Source organism: Thunnus albacares, chromosome 18 (genome assembly GCF_914725855.1).
Source record: "Thunnus albacares chromosome 18, fThuAlb1.1, whole genome shotgun sequence".
In the NCBI taxonomy this organism is placed as follows: domain Eukaryota; kingdom Metazoa; phylum Chordata; class Actinopteri; order Scombriformes; family Scombridae; genus Thunnus; species Thunnus albacares.
This window is the reverse complement of record NC_058123.1, coordinates 15,824,553-15,845,211: the sequence shown is the minus strand read 5'-3', so window position 1 is coordinate 15,845,211 and position 20,659 is coordinate 15,824,553. Positions and strand designations below refer to the sequence as shown.

Genomic DNA, 20,659 nt, shown 5'->3' with positions numbered 1-20,659 from the left:
CATGGGCACTGTGATATGTGTGATATTCATTTACTATTTCAGCAGCTGCTCTGGAAGCCCGTTGATGATAAGACGGTGTTGGTTTTGAATTTAGACATCAAAACCTAATGTTTGAAGCAGGGGCGACCCGCGGCATAGGCCACATAGGCAGTCGCCCAGGGTGCCAAATGAGACAGGAGGCATTGAATGAGGAGGATCTTTTTTTTTTACCGACAGCTGTGCTTGTATACAACTTTTGTAAATATGCACTTGAGCTCCCTTCTTAGTATTTTTCCTCTCTTTTTCCCCCAGACTTGCATGAGTTTTGATCTGGTTTATTTTTCAAAGCCTTACTGATTGGTCAATTTTTCACTCAACAGCCAAACTTCAAGTCATACCACAAAACACTCATTGAATGGCACTATGACACCCACTTGCCTTTTTGTCTGAAGGACTTTTTGTCTGGGCTGGAGATAGCGTTGTTGCACTTCATTTTAGTATGAATTCATATTTGAAGTTCTTGTACTGGAGGTGCTATTGTTGCACTTTTTGGGGTCTCCAATCCAAAATCTCGCTCAGGGCACTTTGATAGCCAGAGTCGACCCTGGTTTGGAGCATGAGGAAGAAGGATTCCTCTATCTTCCGGCGGGAGGCAGCACTACGCTAAATGTAACTACTGTTTGCCGGAAATGGGAAGAAGAAGTCACCTAGCCGCTTGCTAATGTTGCTAGCCAACACGGAAGCAGCACAGCGTGACAACTGGTAGCATAAAATCTACAAAAGAAGGCTCTCTTGCTTGCTATAGAAGGTAATCGCCATCTACTGTTATTTTAAGTGTTGTTTATTGCACGCATTTAATGCAAATTGCCCATTTGTTTGTATCTTCGAGTGTGATAAACACTGGTGCATTAGCTTAGCTCAGCTAGCTGACCTTACATTATCAACAAAGAGACCGACTAGTTACCCTGTAATTATTACATTTCTTAATACGGCGTTCGCTTTCAAGCCTCAACTGCCAAGCTAAACCGTAAAGTTAGAATATTTTCTGCTGTATGGGCGCTAAATCAGATGGAGGTCAAAGTACATATGCTGCTTGTAAGGCATAATTTACAGTAATCGACGTTAGCTAGGTAATTGCGGGCTAGTTTAGCTTAGCTTCGATATAGATACCTGTCTGATATCAAGGCAAATAGTGAAAGCCTTGTAACCACGTTAGCCTTCATTTTCAACCTTACAACTAATATTAAAACAAATATGTTTACCAGGAGCCCTTATGATAGTAGCTAATGTCAGTATTAAAATCACCTAGCAACCCGCCAACATCCCCGTTTAGCTTGCAGGTAGCAAACAGGATCGGTCGGTTCATCAAGTTTAACCTTTATTTGCTTGTATTTCCGTGAACGTGCGAGTTTCAAGCCTCCCCGAAACATATTGAATTGATCAAGTGTTATTTGTTACTGTTATGCAAGGTAAATATCTTTCTCTTGTGCGTTTACCACTATTATTATTATTTTTAGTGCATTATCTTGTCATAATACCATGTAAGTTACTCAAGTGACCAGGAACATAGAAACACCTGCAAATTTTAATGCAGTTCAGTAAGACTACTAATTGAAGTTTAAAATGTTTATTTAGTTAGGGACATTATTAGAGATGTGTTGACTAAAATTTATGGACATATTGCAGGCTGTAGTGTTGATGTTGTGTTGCACTGTATTATATTGTAGATTTTGTTACTGAGATTTGCAAGATAATGGTAAAAAGGTTGAGTAAGATTCAGCACCTACATTTTTAAGTACAGGCTGGTACATGTCTAAGATGTACCTTTCTGGCTAGAAATTAATATACACACAGGTGACAAACTAAAGGAAAAACCTGAATAAAAGAGTGCAAATGTAGTTACCTGCATATAGGATATGACGGGTGACAGACTTGTTTAAAGGTGCAGTGTGTAGAATTTAGTGGCATCTAGCGGAACAGACTTGGCTGAAAGGACACAATATCTTAGTATGTTTTAATTAGTGTCTAATCACCTGATAATAAGAATCATTGTGTTTTCGTTACCTTAGAATGAGCCCTTTATATCTACTTAGGGAGCGGGTCCTCTTCCATGGAGTATGTTGCTTTGCTCTGCCATGTTTCTAAAGTAGCTCAGAACAGACAAACCAAACACTGGCTCTAGAGATGGTCTTTCGCTAGTTTCACGACCACCATCTGTTCTTTTACACGCTTGGAAAGGGTTTGTTGCAATCTGCAACCTCACTGCTAGATGCCACTAAATCCTACACACTGGACCTTTAATGTAGTATGAAAATGATGTGAATCATTTGCAGTGGCCTTCAGTCACCAGATCTCAACCCATCTGAATAACTATAGGAAGTTTTGGAGAGCTATCAAAAAATGTTTTGGCTGTTCCTTTCATTTTTCACCCATCTGTACATATCAATGTCTACAGACACACACACACACACACACACTGAATTATTCTGGTATATTACAGGTTTTTCCTCCAGTAGATTTTCTTCACATCATCCTCATCATTTCAAGCACCATAATACTGTTTACCATTTATTCAGGTTGTTTTACCTTCATTACCCTGTGTTTTAAAGCTTTCAGGCTTGGATCCGGGGACGTGTGCCATTTGTCTTGAGCTCATCATTTACTACTATCATGCCTGCATCCCTGGTTTAGAGTTTTATTTTTGTCTAAATTAAGGAATTGGAGGCGGATGGACTAAGTTTTGGATTGGAACTAGGATTAGGATAAGGACCACTTCCACAGCTAATTGTGAAAACAAGAAGTGATCTTAAAGTCTGCAGGTGCCCCCCATTCTGTGTCAGCAGTGCCACTCACTCAACCACCATGTCGGATGGCCGGATCTATGTGGGGAATCTTCCCATGGATGTCCAGGAGAGAGACATTGAGGATCTCTTCTACAAATATGGAAAAATCCGTGATATTGAATTGAAGAACAATAGAGGCACTATCCCTTTTGCCTTTGTCCGATTTGAAGACCCACGGTGAGTTTCTGGGATGGTCTTTGGCAAGTCGAATCACATTCCCCTTGTTGGATACCTTATCTATATATATCATCTCAAGTGACTGCCAGCAGGGAATGGATGGAGACGGCATTTCCAGGTCTATGTCCGGTAGTGAAACAGGCGTACTTTGGTAAGGAGTTCTTTGCTCTCTTCTCTTAGGGATGCAGATGATGCTGTCTATGGAAGGAATGGATATGGATATGGAGACTCCAAGCTGCGTGTAGAGTATCCTCGATCCTCTGGGGCTAAATTTGGTCCTATGGGAGGTGGAGGTGGTGGTGGAGGAGGAGGACCTAGGGGAAGGTTTGGACCCCCAACTCGAAGATCTGAATTCCGGGTCATAGTGACTGGTAGGTGGACGTCATGAGTCATAGCCAGTTAATATTTTTCTCTCTTTCACGGCGTCCTGGAGGTCAAGGAGACTGGTAGGAAAGTGGACGTAAGAGTCGTAGGCAGATGTGTTTCTCTCTCGCTCTCTCTCATGGCGGACTGGAGGACAAAGGGACTAGTAGATGGACGTCATGAGTCGTAGGCAGATATGTTTCTCTCTCTCTCTCTCATGGCGGACTGGAGGACAAGGGGACTAGTAGATGGACGTCATGAGTCGTAGGCAGATATGTTTCTCTCTCTCATGGCGGACTGGAGGTGAAGGGGACTAAGTGGATGAGGTCAAGTCAGCTCCTTAAGTCATGAAAAACAAAACAGTTTACTGAAACCGGTCATGTTGGCTGCATAATCCCAAAACACCGGCTATAGTGACTGGTAGGTGTAATTTTGTCATTGTATATCATGAATTATTTGCTGTGTGCTACATTTATCTCATGTTTACAAACTGTTCGAATTGGGCTGCTTATCTTAGACCAACCCCTTTATAGACCAACCCCTTAAAGGTCTAAGATTTACCTAGTTGTCTGACTTGACCGGTCATATGAAATCAGAACCCTGGAAGTACAACACTGTGGGGTTCTGATATAAAAATATTGGAGCTTTCTAAAACATTCACGCAATAGTTTAATTTAAATTGTCTTATATTTTACGCCTTTTATATCTGAACAATTACATTCCCTTAACTCTCAGTCAAAGTCAACATGAGGAACAAAACCTTATGAGTATTGAGTGGAGAAGTAGGTAGAGAGATACCTGTGGAGAGTTATAAAAGTAAAATTTGTTTTCATTTTCCCAACTGACAGTTAAGGTCAATCTAACTCTCTGCATTGTGTTATAAGGACTGATAATGAACAACTGTACTGGCGGACAAAAGTCAATGACTATGAAGAATACCATTGAAGATCTTCAAGTTCCAAAGAGCATTGCCATGAGAAACAGACAATTGCATAACTTAAAATAATGTTGCCTGCACTTGTAATTGCAAAAGAAGGTAGATATTTAAAGTTTTGAAAAATTTAATGGAAGAATGATTCAGTTTCAGTGAATACACTGTAGGATTACTAAATTGATAAATTGATTACTGATATTATGAATGGCATCTTCTCCATAACAGCAACCAGTGAAGCTCAGAGGTATCATTATTTAGTTCCTTTTTACACACCAAGCTCAGGCCGAAACTAATAATTTTCATTATCAATAAATATTATTATAATTTACTGTTAAAAATCATTTTGTATAAAATGTCACACAATAGTGGAAAATCACATCACAGTTTCCTAAGGTCAAGGTGACATTTTTAATTGTCTTGTTTTGTCAGAACAATAATCCAAAAATAAATATTTAGAAATATAACATAACATTCTCACAAATGAGGTGCTGTGAACGTTTGACATTTTTGCTTGAAAATTACAGAAACGATTAATTGATTATCAAAATATTTGTGTAGTAATTTTCTGTCAATCAACCAATTAAACTACTAAGAAGACACTCGCAAAAGCCAAGTTCTTCCCACTTCTCTTTTTACATTTAGCTTTTAAACTTCAGTTGGTATGAAGTTCAGACTTGATAAAAATCTGTCCCTGCAGTGATTTTAGGTTTAAAGTGCCAGGTGAGAAAGTTTTGTCCCCATCTCACTTGTCTTTTTTCCCATTCCAGGGTTACCACCAACTGGGAGCTGGCAGGATCTGAAGGATCATATGCGCGAAGCAGGAGATGTTTGTTTTGCAGACGTGCAGCGAGATGGAGAAGGTGTGGTGGAATTCCTCCGTAGAGAGGACATGGAGTACGCGCTACGCAGATTGGATCGGACCGAGTTCCGTTCACATCAAGTGGGTGCCAGTGATGATAAGGATTTAATTGTCCCTCATCCTTTCAGATTGTCATGGTAACAAATGTTATTCTTCTTCGTTCTTGTAGGGTGAGACTGCATACATCCGCGTCTATGAGGAGAGAGGCACTCCCAGCTGGGGTCGGTCACGTTCCCGCTCCAGATCCCGAGGTCGCTATTCACCTCCCTACCATAACAGAGGATCCCCCCCTCCGCGCTATCAGTCGCCTCCACGCCACGCTATGTCGCGCCATAGTCCACCCTCCAGGAGGCACCCCCCACAGCACCATAGCCCACCACCACGTCATTATCGGTAGAAAGGCTCATCATTTATAGAGGAATTGGGGGAAATGTTTTTTAATTCTACCTGCTTTTTTTTTTAAGCCCCGGGTCTCCTCCTAGGAAACACCATTATTTCTTGCTACATACATTCCATGGTCAGGATCCCGTGCTCCTCCCCTCAGCCTTAACATTGTTTTTCAAACACCCATATGTGTTATGTGAAAGCAGGATTGTTGATTTTTCTCTTCTAAGCAAAATAACTGTATTTGATTATTTTATAACAAATTAGAGGTGTCTTTTATAAAGAAATCCTGGGTTGTAATGTCAAACGTTGACAGAAACCAGTACAAACAGGTTATATTATATTGTCCAAAACAAATAACACAATTCTGCAGCTATCAGACAAAACGTCATACTGCTTCTTAAATTTTCCTTTTTGTGTGTGTCCTATCTGTAGCCTTGTATGGAAGTTCTATGAATATGAAGTTTTTCGAACCGCCAATTTAAGAACCTGTGAAGCTAATCAATATCCTCCTCTGATTCAAGATGTGTAAAATTAGTACGCCTTTTAGAGTAGTGACACATGTTGACTGTGAGCCTCACCTGTCAGATTATTTTTTTAACGTATGAGCCTCTGACCGAGGTGACCTGTAGGTGGACTTGATTTGTATGCATCTGTTTTTTTTTCTTTACCAATAAAATGCAAACTTTTACTGTGACTGTTTCATTCATTGTCCCAAAACAATTTGAATAGATCATTACTATACTTAAAAAAGTAACTTTTAACGCAAACTTTTCAGAAGAGATATAACTGAACTAATTGAACATTAAATTAATGCTAAATATGCTATGGCTGTACTGCTTAGGATACCCAAATCTGTTATATAACACTAAAAAGTTAGAATGAGGCAGTGAATTGCTGCTTTTCAAACAAATAATGCTTAACTTATATGGATTTAACATCTCTATATTCTTACATTTGACTTTTACATGAGTTGTTTTGAAGACACGTGTCGTGTGAAAAACCTTTTCTGGAAACATACACAAGACACATGGAATGCAAAATATAATAATTTAATACACAATAAATTAATTATACCAGGTGACAATTTGAGAAGACAGAAAAAAATAAAAATATATTTATTTCCAATGGCATTTTTTTTTAAATCTTTCGATTAATAATTATCAGATAAAGCCCATATACAGACATTGTATTGCATTTAATAAATATGTACTACCTTAATTTTTTTGTACAATAGGTCTTGAGCACATTGTTTACAGTAAATCTGACAACGAACACAGCAATGCACAAACAGCAATACTCCGGCATGTTTTAGAAGACCATATGGAGACATGTTAGCAGTGATATCAAAAACTGGAACTTTAGCCACAGTGAACCAAACATGGGCGTGTCTTGGCTGTTTTGTAACTGACTGGCACCAATAAAACCTTTTCTGACTTAGTTGATATTGAGCCATGTAGATAGTTTTGTTTTTATCTACTGAGATTTTGAGATATTAATTGCTGAAATTTTTGCAATTTCATTGGAATTAGTTGATACAATCCCCAAAAATCCAAATTTAAACTGTTCATCATGAAACATCAATGTTTCCAGGGCATGGTTACTGTTTTAAGTTGTAATTTTCAGCCCTTAAAGGACAAATGAAATTCCACTCACCTCCAGTGTATTTGGTTAATGGCAGGAGATTCAGTGGTGTTTATCTCAAAACCTACGCACATAAAGCAAAAAATATCTTCATGGGTACAAACCACTGACTAGCTACCACTGAACTGACCCTGAAAATGTAATAAGTTGATATTCAAGGCAGAATCCATATTTTCATATGGATTTCCATATTTTAAGTCAGCACTGTAATAGTGAGGGGTTACTGATGTAAGCCCTTCAAGGTGGAGGCTGTTTCCTGGGTGCACACCAGTTCTACAGAAAACAAAATGTAACGAGGAAGTGTAATGTAATGAGGAAGATGTAGATTGAGAAATGGAAGAGCCATAGGGTTAAGTGGTTAACAAGCAGAGCTCCTTATCAACAGATATGAACATGTGGATCTTGAGGTAATAGTGAAGAGAAATGCAATCACTCCAAGAACAATTACTTTAAGACTTGTCGCCAAAAGTTTACACATAGAAACAATTAACTAGAGCGTGTTTATGACAAGGCACCCAAGATCGGCAGAGCAAGACAGAGGCAGAAATCTATGAAACTGATCTTGAGGTGAAAGTGTGAGAAGTGCAGAGTGCAAAGGAAGCATGCTGCCTTCACTGCACGCCCCTTTGAGTTCACCACCAGCTCGAAGTGAACCATCACAATGCTGCAAGGAAACAGCATCTGTTTTTGTCTTGAAAGTCATGAGGACAACAGCTGAATTCCTCAGCTTGAGCAGCACTGAGTTATTTAAGGGAAGAAAAATGTACAGGATGTATGTATTAAGCATTTGAACAATGAGTTGATTCCAGAAACAGGAATCTACTAACCATTCAGTCACTGGTGTGCACAAAAACAAAGGAAATTATGAAATTAAGCTGCCCAAATGACATCTTAATCCATACATAGAGATAGGAGGAGCACACAGTATGAGAACTTGGTCGGGCATCAGAGGGAATGGTGATACTGGATATGCAAACTATGTGCAATCATGCTGGACTGCACGGAATTGACAAGGTTTGGTCTTGATTTCCTGCAAGCTTGTATGCATTAGAGGCAGATGCAGGAAAAGGGCCATCAAGCCTCAGAGAGGCCATAAGCGGCCCTCAAAATGGCTAATTGACAAGCAAACCAGTGACCACACATGCTACTTGGACACAACCCAGCACTGACCAACCCCTGATTGGTTAGTTGTACCTTAGATATTTACAAAACCAAATCATCTAGTACAGCCAGGTGCTATATCTGAAAATATATTTAAGTGTATCTAATGATGTTCAACCATGATAGCTACAACTCCAGCAAAAATAATAATAATACTGAAAATATATTCAAGTGTATCACAAGTATGGCAAGTATAACTAAACAAAATCAACCATGTAGAATAACAATACAGTGAAGAATTTGGTTGCTGTATCCCTGAAAAAATAGCAAAATTTAAGGCAAAATAAATAACATCCTGAAGCAGTTTCAACAAGGGTACATTCACTAGGTGAACAATAACACTTTGAAAATAAATTGACTGGCAATAATTGCATCTCCTGAATATAGACAGCAGCAACTGGAAAGAAGTTGTTATACAACTATCTTAGAATAATCTTTTCAGCACTTACCAATTACTGCTTTTCATGAACACTGATTCCTTTTCTCTTTTATACATGACTATTAAATATGTGGCTGTGTCAGTATCTTTGAAACAATTTAGCACAAAGAACCAATGGTAGACACACAGCAGGATACTGGATCACTTGTTCTCTATGAGTGTCTGCACTTTGTGCACCAAGTCTCGAGCCATCATCAGGACCTGCGGGACGTTGTGCCGCTCTGCCATTTCTGAGAAGAGAATTTGTAAACCACTGTGACTTACATGAGGTCAACTGCTGAGTAATACTGACAACATTTAATTGTTTTTTCTTCATACTGGGTTGATTAAGCTCTATTAACAAGAACACTTCTTTTAAATGTGCCATTAGAGCAATTTTTGTTCCTATTTTGAAATGATCCTACATTATTATAGCTGAAATGTCATCTTAACCAACTGGTTAACTTTGCTTTAACTGTTAAGCAGTATTGTACATTAGTCTGGTGTAACTATGACTAAGCTATGGTAAACAGCAATTGTTTCTCAACAGTTTCCACAATATTGCAGCATTTGTATTTCATAACCTTACCATTGAAGAACTTGATGATGTCTGTGAAGTCCATGTTATTTTCTAGGATGATGTCTCTGTACATCTCCACAAGTGCCAACGCTATGAAGAGCACAAAGTGCTCAGAGGAGGTGTACTTGGCCGCCCAGATAGTTTCCCAAACGGAGAACACGTCATCATACACCATCTCTGAAAACAGTAATAAATCAGATTATGATCAGTATCATGTCATGTAAAATGCAAAGTTCATTACAATGGTCAGTTCAAGCAAATATTATGATGCCTGTATTTCCCATCACCTCTTTTGAAGTCCAGTAGAAACCAGCGATAACAGAAGTAGAAGTGGGTATAGTCTCCATTCTGCTGCATCAGTTCAAACAGCTCAGAGTCCAGGATCTAGTTAGTGTAAAAACAAAGTTTCATCATTACACCACAGCTTACATGTGTATGCATGCATGTGAGTGCATATAAGATGTACATACCTGGATAAGAGAACGCATATTGGCAAAGTGAGAGTCCATGGCACCTCCATGAGGAAAGTTCTGGTTCATTCTCTTCATCAGTTCAGTGAAGCAGCTAAATGCCATGACCTCTGGGAAGCACACACACAAGTTAGCCATTTATGCGCATTTAGGCAAAGCTGACATTAATACAATTTGCACTTAAAAAAAGTTTCACTGACCATCATCTAGAATAACCAGAAGGGGAGCCAGCAGATCACACATGCCCTGGACGTAACCCGTATCCAGATGTTGCCACACGTAACTACAAAGGCAATCAGATCTTAACTGTTGTGTTTAATTGAAGCTTTTGGGTTGAGCCAAATCTCACAAATATTTCCTACAAAAAATAGTGTGATACATCAAACATGTTTACCTGCACATGATGTTACGCAGCTTCTCCAAGTTCTCAGGAGTGAAGTACCAATATGTTCTGTCACAACGTCTGACATCTTTGTCAATGCGATGTAAGTTGATCAAGTACATGTCCAGTGTTTCTTGCTACCAAAACAATAGTGGATTCTGTTAGTATATGTTTATGATTAAAAGAAGAAACATGTCTGTTTATCATGTGTAAAGCTTACAGAATAGGTTTGCTCATCTGAGGATTCGTCATGTTTGGAGTCTCCTCCGACCTCTGCGGACTCTGCTGCAGTGAGCACATTCTCCATCTCTGGCTCCTCTTCAGAAAGGCCCAGGTCTGTGCCCTCAGGACTGGTGTTACAAGCTGTGTCCAGATGGTGATCGAGGACAAGATCCTCAGATCCCATTTTGTCTCTCTGTGCCAGCAAGACAGGGGGTGCGGCAAGGCCTGCCAAAGGCCTGGCCTTAATATCCTCAGAGGTCAAACATGTTATCCCTGCAGGAATGTCCTCCATTTCCAAGGCAGAAGGAGAGTCATCTGAGTCTGCCGTGTCTGGAGACTGCCTAGAGTGGGACGCTAATGAAAGGCTCCCTCTCGATGCTGACTGAAGAGCATTCAGTACTTGTCTGACAGGTGAATTTGATCCAGGTTTCTCAAATGGAATTTCTGCAGCTTTGTCTTTTTTGGTTTCAGCCAAGTCAGAAACTGTTACTTCAGCATCCTTTCTTTCTGACCCTGTGGTACAGGCCTTGATTATTTCTGACGGGATTCTTTCAGATGTTGTTTCTGTTTTCTCAGAAGTCTCTGGCTTTTTTTCAATGGGCGGATTAGTATCTTTTTCTGCTGTGAGCAGACAAAATGACTCTACTTCATGATCTTTGCCCTTGTGCGCTTGAAAAGTCAAGGTCTGCCCGAGTGGAGGTGCTTGGAAATACTCGTTATGAATCTCTGTTTCTAGCTTAAGAACATTAGTATTCTCTGGAGCGGATCTCAAGTTCATATTTGTGTCTACTGCTTTTGAAACTTCAGATTGCTCATTTGTTGTTGTATCCTTTTCTACTACTTCAGGTTTTTCTTCAGCTTCAGATATCTCTTGTGACTTACTGATTCCAGAGTCCTCAACCGCATCGCTTTCTGAGACTGTCTCCATCCTCTCTGTCTCTAAAACTTTGTCCTTGGCTACCAAGTCAAGTGCATCCTCCCCCGCTGGCTGTGATCCAGTTGTACTTTGCTCATTTAAGACCTCTGATGCTTCTGCTGATTGCTGAGAGGTTGTAGAGCCAACAGCTGATTCAGTTACAGGAGGGCTGCTGGCTGAACCTGTAGGTAGGTTTGAAAGACTTGGGGAGGAGGGGTCGCAGGAGGGAAGCTGTGGAGAGTCTGCGGTGTCTTTTGGGATGTCCTTCACTGGACTACTGTGTTGTATCTCTCCTTCTTCAGGTCTGGGCTCAGTCTCACTCTGATCCACCGCCTCAACCGATGCAAACACCTGGTAAACAAAGGAAAATGATGAAAATGCAAATTTGTGACATTTATTTAATGAAACAGCTTAATGTTGAAGAATCACACCAGTGGCTTTGTATGTGTTGCCCATTAACCACAAATTAAAAACATTTTACATCACTGCCAACAATTTTCAAGCAGCCTTTTATTTCATTTATATATGAAAGTTTAGTCACATTTATTTTTTCCATCAAGTTATATCAGTGGTAATGCAAATACAACTGACAGCTAGCTGCAATCAAGTAAAGTTTTTGATCCAAGAAACAACCAAACTTTTTACAATGTTCATGTTTGCTTATGATTTATCTGAATTGTCAGATATAGGCATGTCCTGTAAGGCACCATCAGATTTTTGGCATTATAAAAAAAAACATTTACTGTGACTAGCAAGTTAATTTTAATAGCATCTTAAAATTAATGGAACCCAATGGCTGCCAAAAGGTAGGAAATCAACATAAAACGCTTAATACATCATTGTAAATTACACATAAGTTGTAATAATAGGGCTAAAACTTACAAAAACACTGGTATGGTTACTAGCAGTTATTGTTGTTGTGATGTTCATACTCATGAGAAACTACCTGAGTGCTACTGCTGGAATCACTTTGTGAGTTGGTATTCTGATGATCTGAACTGCTACTTATAGACGACTGGAGTGGAAAAAAGCATCACACAAACAACAGAAAAACAGAACTGTCAGTTGCTTAGACATTTGCTCATAATACTACAAACAGTTCCCTTTCATGTTTTGTATGTTGTGGTAATAGTTACATAACGCTGCATATTTGCATGCTTAAAGAGCAAACTTGCATCTGTACTGATGGTGGAGTCCCGCTGAACTGGTCCTCTTTCCACACTGGCTCCGGACGAACATCTGGCGAGGGCCTCAGCGTGTTTCTCTCTCTCCCTCTGACGGACAATGGCCTCACAACCCTGCCACTCCTTCATAGTCTGCTCATACATGGTGCGCATCTGCTCATCAATCTGAAACAGAAAACTTTTGTAAACAAAGAGTAACATACCCCAGCTTGTGTGCAAGTATCTTACACACTGAGTCTGACAGCATGTAGAAATACCTCCAGCCTGGATTTCTCCGTCATGTTGAACTGGTAGTGTCCCAACAGGAATGGCCAGACCTCTTTGCGCAGTGAAGGAGCCACACCGCCAAAATACACAAGCCTGTGTATCTCTTGTTCCTCATAGGCCTGAACGAGAGATTTTTTTTTTAATTTAACAACTCACTCTGAAATTATGTCACAGTTTAAGTGTTTAGGGATTAATCTTACAGAGCTGTCCTTGAGGAACCTGCCCCAGACCTCCACAGAGAGGCCTCCGCGAGCATCACAGGGCACATCAGGATCAACGATAATGGTATTGACCAGAGCAGAAAGGTGGGTACGAACTGTGGACAGATGACGGCAGTATGCAAGCCCTGGAGAGGAAAGATAATAGTTCTCATTATTCACTGTGGGACTACTGTAACAAATAATTTATATAGAAGAATAAAATTATTCCCAAATTAAAGTCAACCACAGTTGTTTGTACTCACATCCATAGAAAGCACGGGAGATTATCTGGTACTTCATGGTGTCACAAAGGAGCTTTAAGGGAGCCCTGATGGAAAAGGAGAATGTCAGACTTCAGGCGACTGGATTAATCTGAATATAGATGTGAAGCCTGTCCCTAGGAAATACCTTTCTTGATTACAGCCATTAGGAAGAGAGCCATCAGATGAGCCATTCTGAGAGCAGGAAGAGCACGAGGACTTTCTGGGGGTCGGTTGCCACATGTTCATGCCCTGGTCCATCAGCTCTAGAGCCACTACACAGCACAATACATCTTATCATTACTGCTGTTACTATTATCACCATAAGCAAGTAAATCCAACAGAAATTCCAAAAGATTTGAACATAAAAGTGCATTTCTGCAAATAATAATAATTAAAAAAACATGGAAAAAACAAACCAAGTCAGAGGATGGAGATGGAGATGGACATGTGGCAGACAAATGACTGTATGTCCATGCAAAGTCTCCTTACTGTCGACAGGACTATCATATAAAATGGACACACAGGCACTAAATAGGCAGGAAAAAGATAGGACATATGGCTGTTTAACAGAGAAAAATAATTAGAAAGATGTATACTGAACAATACCCAAGGAAAACAGATAGATCTAAGTTGTCTAATTTGTAAATACATATTAAGGGAGTTGCTTAATAGCCGATATAATCTCTGATGATTCTTTATTAGATGAACTCAAGGAGGCACAACAGGAAGATTGAAGACACTCACTGAACTCCATCTGATTGCCAGGAAAGAGGATCCGAAACACATAATCGGTTGCTTCATCATCTTCTTTATCTGATACAGAGTCACATGAGCCATGTGGACTCCTCTTTCGCAATTTGGGGAAAACCTTTCCCTGTGAATGAAAACACAATGCAGTTCTCTATGCTGACTCTAAATAGTGTATAAAGAAGACTTGTTACAACAGATCATAGTTGCTTGTAAATGTAGCATTATTGGGTCAATTATTGAAGATAGAAGGCCAACGAAGTATTTTATTATCCTCAATTCATGCCGACCTTTCCTCTCTGATTCCAGAGTGGTGGGTCCAGCTGCCCATGGGGTAGCAGGCCGGTCTCCAGGCAGGTCAGAAACTGCAGCAGGTGGCCTCCTTTGGGGAAATGTAGAGGAGGTCTCTGGATCCCGTCCTGGCTCACCAACACTACTGTCCCACCACTGTTCACTGGAGAGATTAATACAATGGGAACATTGAAATGAGCGACTAATTCTGTAACAGAAAAAAAAGAAAGAAGGGGAATTTCCGTACCTTGCTGATGACAGTGGAGATACACAATCTCATCCAAACGAATAGTCATAGCATAGTCCCAATAAACGCTGAAAGAAACATGAGAAAATATTGAGTCAAATGCATTAAGACAAGATTTTGTTCTTATTAGATTGGATTCTATCAATCAAACCTTTTCTCAGAATCGAGCTCCCCCACATTGCCATTCATCAGCTGGTTGGGCGTCCATTTCAGTGTCATGAGATCTGCAGTTTGATGTAGGGAGAGGTAGCCTGGGATGGCCTCCATGTCATCTCTCTGCAGACACAAGTAAGGGCTTAGAAATTGCAACATATTTTATTGCAATACCAGTCAAATCAGTTTATATGAATCATTTAACAGATACATCAAGTTTTGCAGAATGTATGTTATTTTTGTGTAAAAAAGGTAAGATATACTGAAAAAGAAAAACACATACCGGCTGCACCAGAACATTATTTTTTCCAAACAGAAGTGTGGCTCTGGAGTTTTGGTGGAGTGATTCAACATAGTCCCTCACCCACATGAGAGGGCGATCATCCATGCTACCACTGGACTGTCTCTTCTGGATCTGATACAGATTGACATTACATTAAAAAAGGGTTAGACACCTGATATTCCATATAATAGTGTATAGTTGGTTAAAAAAGTAAGGCAATTAATTCCTTGACTGTCTAACCAGGGCGGGTCGTCGGGAGGGAGAATCCTGCCGACAGTGGCCACTGTGGATGCGATGCCGTTGTACGAGCTCATCAGCAGACGGGTCTGTCCAGAAATGGTCTGCAGTCTTGACTTTGGTGTACTCCAAAGCACAAGGGCCAACTGTGAAATAAGGTTAATTAGTTTTAAGTAATGCAAATATTTTCAATTAAAACCCTGATTACGTAAATTGAAAGTTAGTGAAGTAAATGCTTTAGCTGTTATAGTGTTAGTACAGGTTAGGGAGGTTTATTAATACCCAACAGAGATGCAAGAATTGGTCCATCCACAGGATCCATCAGCATGGCTTCTTTCTCATAGAATGTACTGCAGAAAACAATATAAACACAAAAAATATTTAATTGTAGGAAATTGTGTTGCTCTTGCATCAATGATTTGAGAAAACACATGGAAAATGTTTTGCATAAATTCAAAAAGGTTGTGGCTGAGATGCACAGAAACAGGAATAGAAACAGACAGCTTGAGGTTTTGAGTGGAGGAGAAAATCTTCTACAGATTAAGATTTATAAAAATATTAAATAATATTTATAATAGTACCTGCTGTTCTCCACCAAATACAGGACAATCTTGTCCAGGAGCTTCTCTATTAGTGCAGTTCGGATCCACAGGTGTTTCAGTGCCTGAGGAGGGAGGTTGGCCAACTTGGATTGCCGACTGCGATCGTTACTCAGTGAAGAATTGTTCTGCTTGCTGAAAAACAGAAAAGAAACCTGACAAATGAGATGTTTGTATATGTTGTTAGAATGGAACAGAGATATATGACAGGTCAAGGCATTATAGCACATAAAAGTAGACCACATACAGGAAAGACATGCAATTAAGAGAAAGAATGCACAAAAGGATTCCACATTGCATGCCTCTCACAAGCAGAAGTTCACATTTCACCTGTTTTCGATGAGCTGTTCCAGCTCCTGGACCTTGTGGCAGAGTTCTTCAGCGGGTGAAAAGCTTTTTGCCACCTTCATGAAGAGTGCTGCTACCTTGTTAGTACACAGCAGGCCTGCGATACGACGCTTCAGTCCATGAAGCACACAGGCCTCCACTACAGCTACACACAAACACACAGAGTATTAGTCGATATTTGATGTTTTTTGCTTCCTTGAGATGAATTGCTTTTATCTGCTCTTGAGTTTTGTTTTTATCGCATGAGCACAAAATAATTTCCTCTTTGCGAGAGCCTCGAGGCGTAACATTTTTGTAATTACGAAAAAAAAAAAGGTGAAAGGAAAGCACAGGTGGCACTAGTAGAAATAGACTGAAATCTGCTCAACACTGTCTACCGTTGCTAGGATATGAGGGATGTGAATCACACACGCCTCACTCCTGGTTAGTATCAACACTTCTGAGGGGTGTTAGCCTACATGACTAATACCATTATGAAAATAAATTGTTAGGATTTACACTGCTTGAACAGACAGTAAAGGACAATTTTGCAATGTGAGGATACAGAGAGAGAACTTGTAGGAGGTGACAGGGCTTGACTCAAAGTGATGTCACTGTGTGTGCACTGTACATGTACATGTGGTTACAACTAATACTATGACTATTTAATGAAGTATGTCCGGTGCTAAATTAGATACAAAAGGCGGAACTATTTGGGGCAAAAAATGGGCTACTGAAACACACTTTCTCTCTTCTTTACTTCTTGCATATTCCATTCTTCAGTTAATGTTAAACATTAAAGCTGACAGAAAAGGCCTCGAGGTGCCCAGTTTAGCATGTAACCTACATTTTGGAACAACCTGTCCAAGAAAGCTCATGAGCATTTGACCAGATGGCTCAGTGTACAACGCAATCCAAATGTGTTCAGTGAAAAAACATTTACCACAGAAGGATATGATGTGGCTGCTGTCTGCGTGCACAAATTTCCTCGTTACTGCCTCCTCCATAATTTGTTTCACCTGCGAGAGAGAGGTACATGGTGAGACAAGACTCAATCTGTCTGACACAGTTACATAAGGTGACTAAGAATTGAAAACAAAAAAAGGGAAACACATTACAAGAGACAATGATGATGTATAAACGCGTTTATTTGAATCACTGGTTGATTTCTGCTTTCATCTCCTCTATTAAGAATAGACATAATGTAAAGCATATTATGTAAACATTTATACTACAAACAGAACAATGTGCTAGGATCCCAGAACCAGTATTCTCCATAAAGCTGCATCTACTACCTATGACCTTGAGTTCAAAATCTCTTTCCTGACCCATCAGTGTTTTCATAGACAAGGACACCTGAAAAAAAGGCCAAACAACCTGACCTCAGCTTGATTTCTTGAGCTTCCATGCTCCAAGTTTGTAACACAGGCTTTCCAAGCCAAACCTAAGATAACCTTGATTTTTTTGTATTGTCAGGGTTGTTTTTCTCAGACTTGACAAAGCTCCTCCACAGCCATAGAAGACACATGCTCCCCATGACGAGTACACTGATTTTGTAAGATCCATGGAGTGCCTCTTTAAGTTAATTTCCAGATTGAGTTGCTCATTTTATAAAATTCTTGTCATTTTTTGTCATGATTTTTAGTTGAAATATGCAGCTAAATTACAACAAAGTTGACATTTTACCGAAATAGATATTGCTCACTGGATCAGTTTTACTCCTCAGCAAATGTAGCTGTGAACGGTATCATTCTGGATAAGAAAGGTTGCGTTGTACAATATGTTTATGACTGCTGATAAGCAAGACAACTGTGTGAAAACTGACTGAATTTGATATGAGATTCTGTGCTTTCTGTCTACAGAATGAGAGAATAGTAACAGTGCTGTTGTAAAATAAGATGAGAATCCATTGCCTTATTTAAATAATATTGTAATTCTGTTGTATGTTGCTAAAATGTGTCCACAACCCAAAGATCCCTGTTCACAATTTAGGTCTGGTACATTACCATTAGGGTAGCTGTTGCATTGGAAACTTACTTGAATGTATGTTAATCAAGCTCATTTGAGAAATATTACAGGCTCATTGTGCACAGAATGGTAGTAAGATATCTGACTTGAAAGCCCACTCACAGTGTAATTCCTGGCATGAATAGATTATAGATACATGTCATGTCATATATACTGACTTTTTAATTTACTGTATAAGCCCCTCCTTGCTGCAGGATCTGGTCCCAGGAGTCGGGGATGTTTGAGAGGCAATGAGTCACAGGTGAGGGGGAGCACGGACATGAGAAGCCTGGAAGTACCCGGCTTTCTGAGCAATGAATAAAACATCTTGTTTTCTTTCCCTGGGGAGTCATGGAGACACTGTGCAGTTTGGAAGCGTCTGTGGTACGCTCTCTTTCTATTTCTATGTAGATCATGTCTAAGAAAACATGCAGCTTGAACTGCACTTTTTGCATTTAATGGGAGCTAGAGCGCACACTAAAATACCAATAAAAACAGATGCCAAGGTCACAGCTTTAAGTTTTGAAACATCGAGATGATGGTGTTTTTGAGGGAAGGCTTACAGCTTCATCATGATTTCTACAGAGAGAGGGAGAGACTCTCAGAATATGAAAAATACAGGGTTTGCACGCATTGAACAGAATGAATCTGTGCATTGACTATATGTGTATATAGGCTAGTGCTTCCCCCAGCATCAGCATCATCATCACCACCACCACCACCATCATCAGTATCATTATCGTCATCATCAGCATCAGCATCATCATCATCATCATCATCATCTTAAGCCAGTAGCAGTCAAAAACAGGTTCAATACAATTTTACTGGCAGCCTAGTTGCATCCATTCTTATTATTGTTATCATACGAGTGTTCAATTAAATCATAAACAGGCCTCTTGCGTAGTCGTGGTGGCTGAAAACACGATGGACGACGTCCACACACACACACACACACACACATACACACACACACACACACACACACTGTCTAAGCGTACAGCGTCAGTAAACATACACTGAAACGGGCACAAGGCAGAAATAAAACACAACCAACCTCTTTTTTCACATTGCGCAGCAATTTCTGACGCGTCTCGGCCTCTGTCACAAGAGAAAACATAATGAATAAGCCGCTCATGAGCTGTGTCGGTAATTAATGATGATGAGGCTCACGACAGTAGGAATAATAACGGCGGTCGTACCTCCCATCTCTCCTGCAGGGTGTACAGCAGCTGACACGCACAGTTTTTTTTGCAGAATGTCTGGACAGCAATGTAGACAACACTGCTTAAAAAAAAGGCAGAGAGGCACCGAGATGTACGATGTGTTCTTAGCGACTAAATCAAACCTATCTGCTACCTCTCCGAGAACCAACACCCCTTTAAAGTCACAGTAACCTATACATTATCAACGTCAACACCTACACCCTCCCCAAGGAAAAACATGCCTCTGCATCACAATATATGCAAGGACTTAAAAATAGGCTATTGTGTCTCATAAAAAAAAGTTTCTTCAGAAGTCACATTTTATATAAAATATTCAGAGCCTGATTTTTTCCCCCACAGGTGCCACATTCTGTATATGATAATTCGAGTTAATGAGCCCCAGGTCACACTAGGCCTCATTAAATTAGGTAACAGTAATTAAAAAGTGCAGGGAATAACAGGAACACTTCAGTATAATGCATATAGCCTACAACCACCCCACAACAGGCTATATACAGTATAATGCTGTCCTCGCCATTAATATTCAATTGTTAAACTATAACTCATGGTATTACTTCAATTTTTTAATGATTTGCTTGCAACCATGTTTTTTTTTCTTTAATTTCAGCACTATGTAGTATATAGTACTTATGTTGTTGTGCATATCATGTAGAAGTGTAAGCCATTTTATGTCTTACCCTTTATTCTTGCATCGTTAACCTTGTACAACTTGCTTTGGTAATACTACTTATTTCAAATTATGTCAGTAAAGAAATTTAGCATTGACATATCGAGGCTATAGCGTGTAGTGTTGTTGCATTGAACTGCATTAAAGTGTGTCCTTGTTATATTGTTGACACTGCGATACATTTTTAGATCACATGCTATATGTAATTTGAGTCATTACTGCAATATTAGGTCAAAAACAGTTGGATAAGAAGCAAAGGAGTATTTATTATACTGATTCTAGCAGCAACATGAAATTAAAAGGGAATGTAGATATATTCATGGGCTGCAGACACCAGACAAACTCATTTCCTCATCCCACTCATATTACATGAATGAATTAACAGACCACAGGACACACAGTCTAAGTCAGCTGGGAAATGATAGGCTAGTGTGTGTAAAAGGTTTACAGACGTTATGTATAGGTCTACACACTTTGCCTCTCTAACAACAGCAAGGCTGGTCCAGAGATAAAGAGCTGGGAGAAAAATCTCTGATTCAAACTAATATTTCTCAATGATTGCTGGACACGTAGCAATCTTGTGATTGGAGATACTATAGCAGTATACAGTGAAATCTAGGAGGACATACAGT

The 20,659-nt window shown here is 39.7% G+C and overlaps 2 protein-coding genes across 7 annotated transcripts; one reads left to right on the top strand and one right to left on the bottom strand.

Moving 5' to 3' along the window:
- The first annotated feature begins 655 nt into the window (after positions 1 to 655).
- Positions 656 to 6,230, top strand: srsf9 (serine and arginine rich splicing factor 9). Of its 5 annotated transcripts, none has more exons than XM_044334062.1 (5): positions 656 to 787; positions 2,823 to 2,999; positions 3,180 to 3,370; positions 5,064 to 5,236; positions 5,325 to 6,230. In XM_044334062.1, the coding sequence occupies exons 2-5, from the start codon at positions 2,842 to 2,844 to the stop codon at positions 5,550 to 5,552; spliced, it is 750 nt and encodes a 249-aa protein (XP_044189997.1). In that variant the 5' UTR covers positions 656 to 787; positions 2,823 to 2,841; the 3' UTR covers positions 5,553 to 6,230. The 5 variants fall into 5 exon arrangements, with proteins under 5 accessions (XP_044189997.1, XP_044189998.1, XP_044189999.1 ...); XM_044334063.1 differs by having other exon boundaries at positions 658 to 787; positions 2,820 to 2,999; XM_044334064.1 differs by having other exon boundaries at positions 658 to 787; positions 2,799 to 2,999.
- A 391-nt stretch (positions 6,231 to 6,621) lies between these two features.
- sgsm1b (small G protein signaling modulator 1b) lies at positions 6,622 to 19,483 on the bottom strand. 2 transcript variants are annotated; one of them, XM_044334462.1, is made up of 25 exons: positions 19,337 to 19,483; positions 19,192 to 19,235; positions 17,074 to 17,149; positions 16,134 to 16,296; positions 15,786 to 15,938; positions 15,487 to 15,554; positions 15,208 to 15,350; positions 14,968 to 15,099; positions 14,683 to 14,807; positions 14,532 to 14,599; positions 14,284 to 14,447; positions 13,991 to 14,120; positions 13,392 to 13,518; positions 13,247 to 13,311; positions 12,984 to 13,129; positions 12,774 to 12,902; positions 12,508 to 12,681; positions 12,279 to 12,347; positions 10,415 to 11,683; positions 10,207 to 10,331; positions 10,013 to 10,095; positions 9,813 to 9,922; positions 9,630 to 9,726; positions 9,352 to 9,519; positions 6,622 to 9,013 (listed from the first exon to the last, which is right to left on the bottom strand). In XM_044334462.1, the coding sequence occupies exons 1-25, from the start codon at positions 19,341 to 19,343 to the stop codon at positions 8,925 to 8,927; spliced, it is 3,924 nt and encodes a 1,307-aa protein (XP_044190397.1). In that variant the 5' UTR covers positions 19,344 to 19,483; the 3' UTR covers positions 6,622 to 8,924. The 2 variants fall into 2 exon arrangements, with proteins under 2 accessions (XP_044190397.1, XP_044190396.1); XM_044334461.1 differs by lacking the exon at positions 19,337 to 19,483 and having other exon boundaries at positions 19,192 to 19,254.
- Between the last annotated feature and the right edge of the window lie 1,176 nt (positions 19,484 to 20,659).

Coding starts and splice junctions, on each gene's coding strand:
- sgsm1b (XM_044334461.1), bottom strand. CDS start 19,254: ATGTTTTCTCTTGTGACAGAGGCCGAGACGCGTCAGAAATTGCTGCGC. Junction 14,448..14,531: donor TCTCCACTGTCATCAGCAAG/GTACGGAAATTC, acceptor TAATCTCTCCAG/TGAACAGTGGTGGGACAGTA. Junction 9,014..9,351: donor CATCATCAAGTTCTTCAATG/GTAAGGTTATGA, acceptor TTCTCTTCTCAG/AAATGGCAGAGCGGCACAAC.
- srsf9 (XM_044334062.1), top strand. CDS start 2,842: ATGTCGGATGGCCGGATCTATGTGGGGAATCTTCCCATGGATGTCCAG. Junction 3,000..3,179: donor GTCCGATTTGAAGACCCACG/GTGAGTTTCTGG, acceptor CTCTTCTCTTAG/GGATGCAGATGATGCTGTCT. Junction 5,237..5,324: donor CCGAGTTCCGTTCACATCAA/GTGGGTGCCAGT, acceptor TCGTTCTTGTAG/GGTGAGACTGCATACATCCG.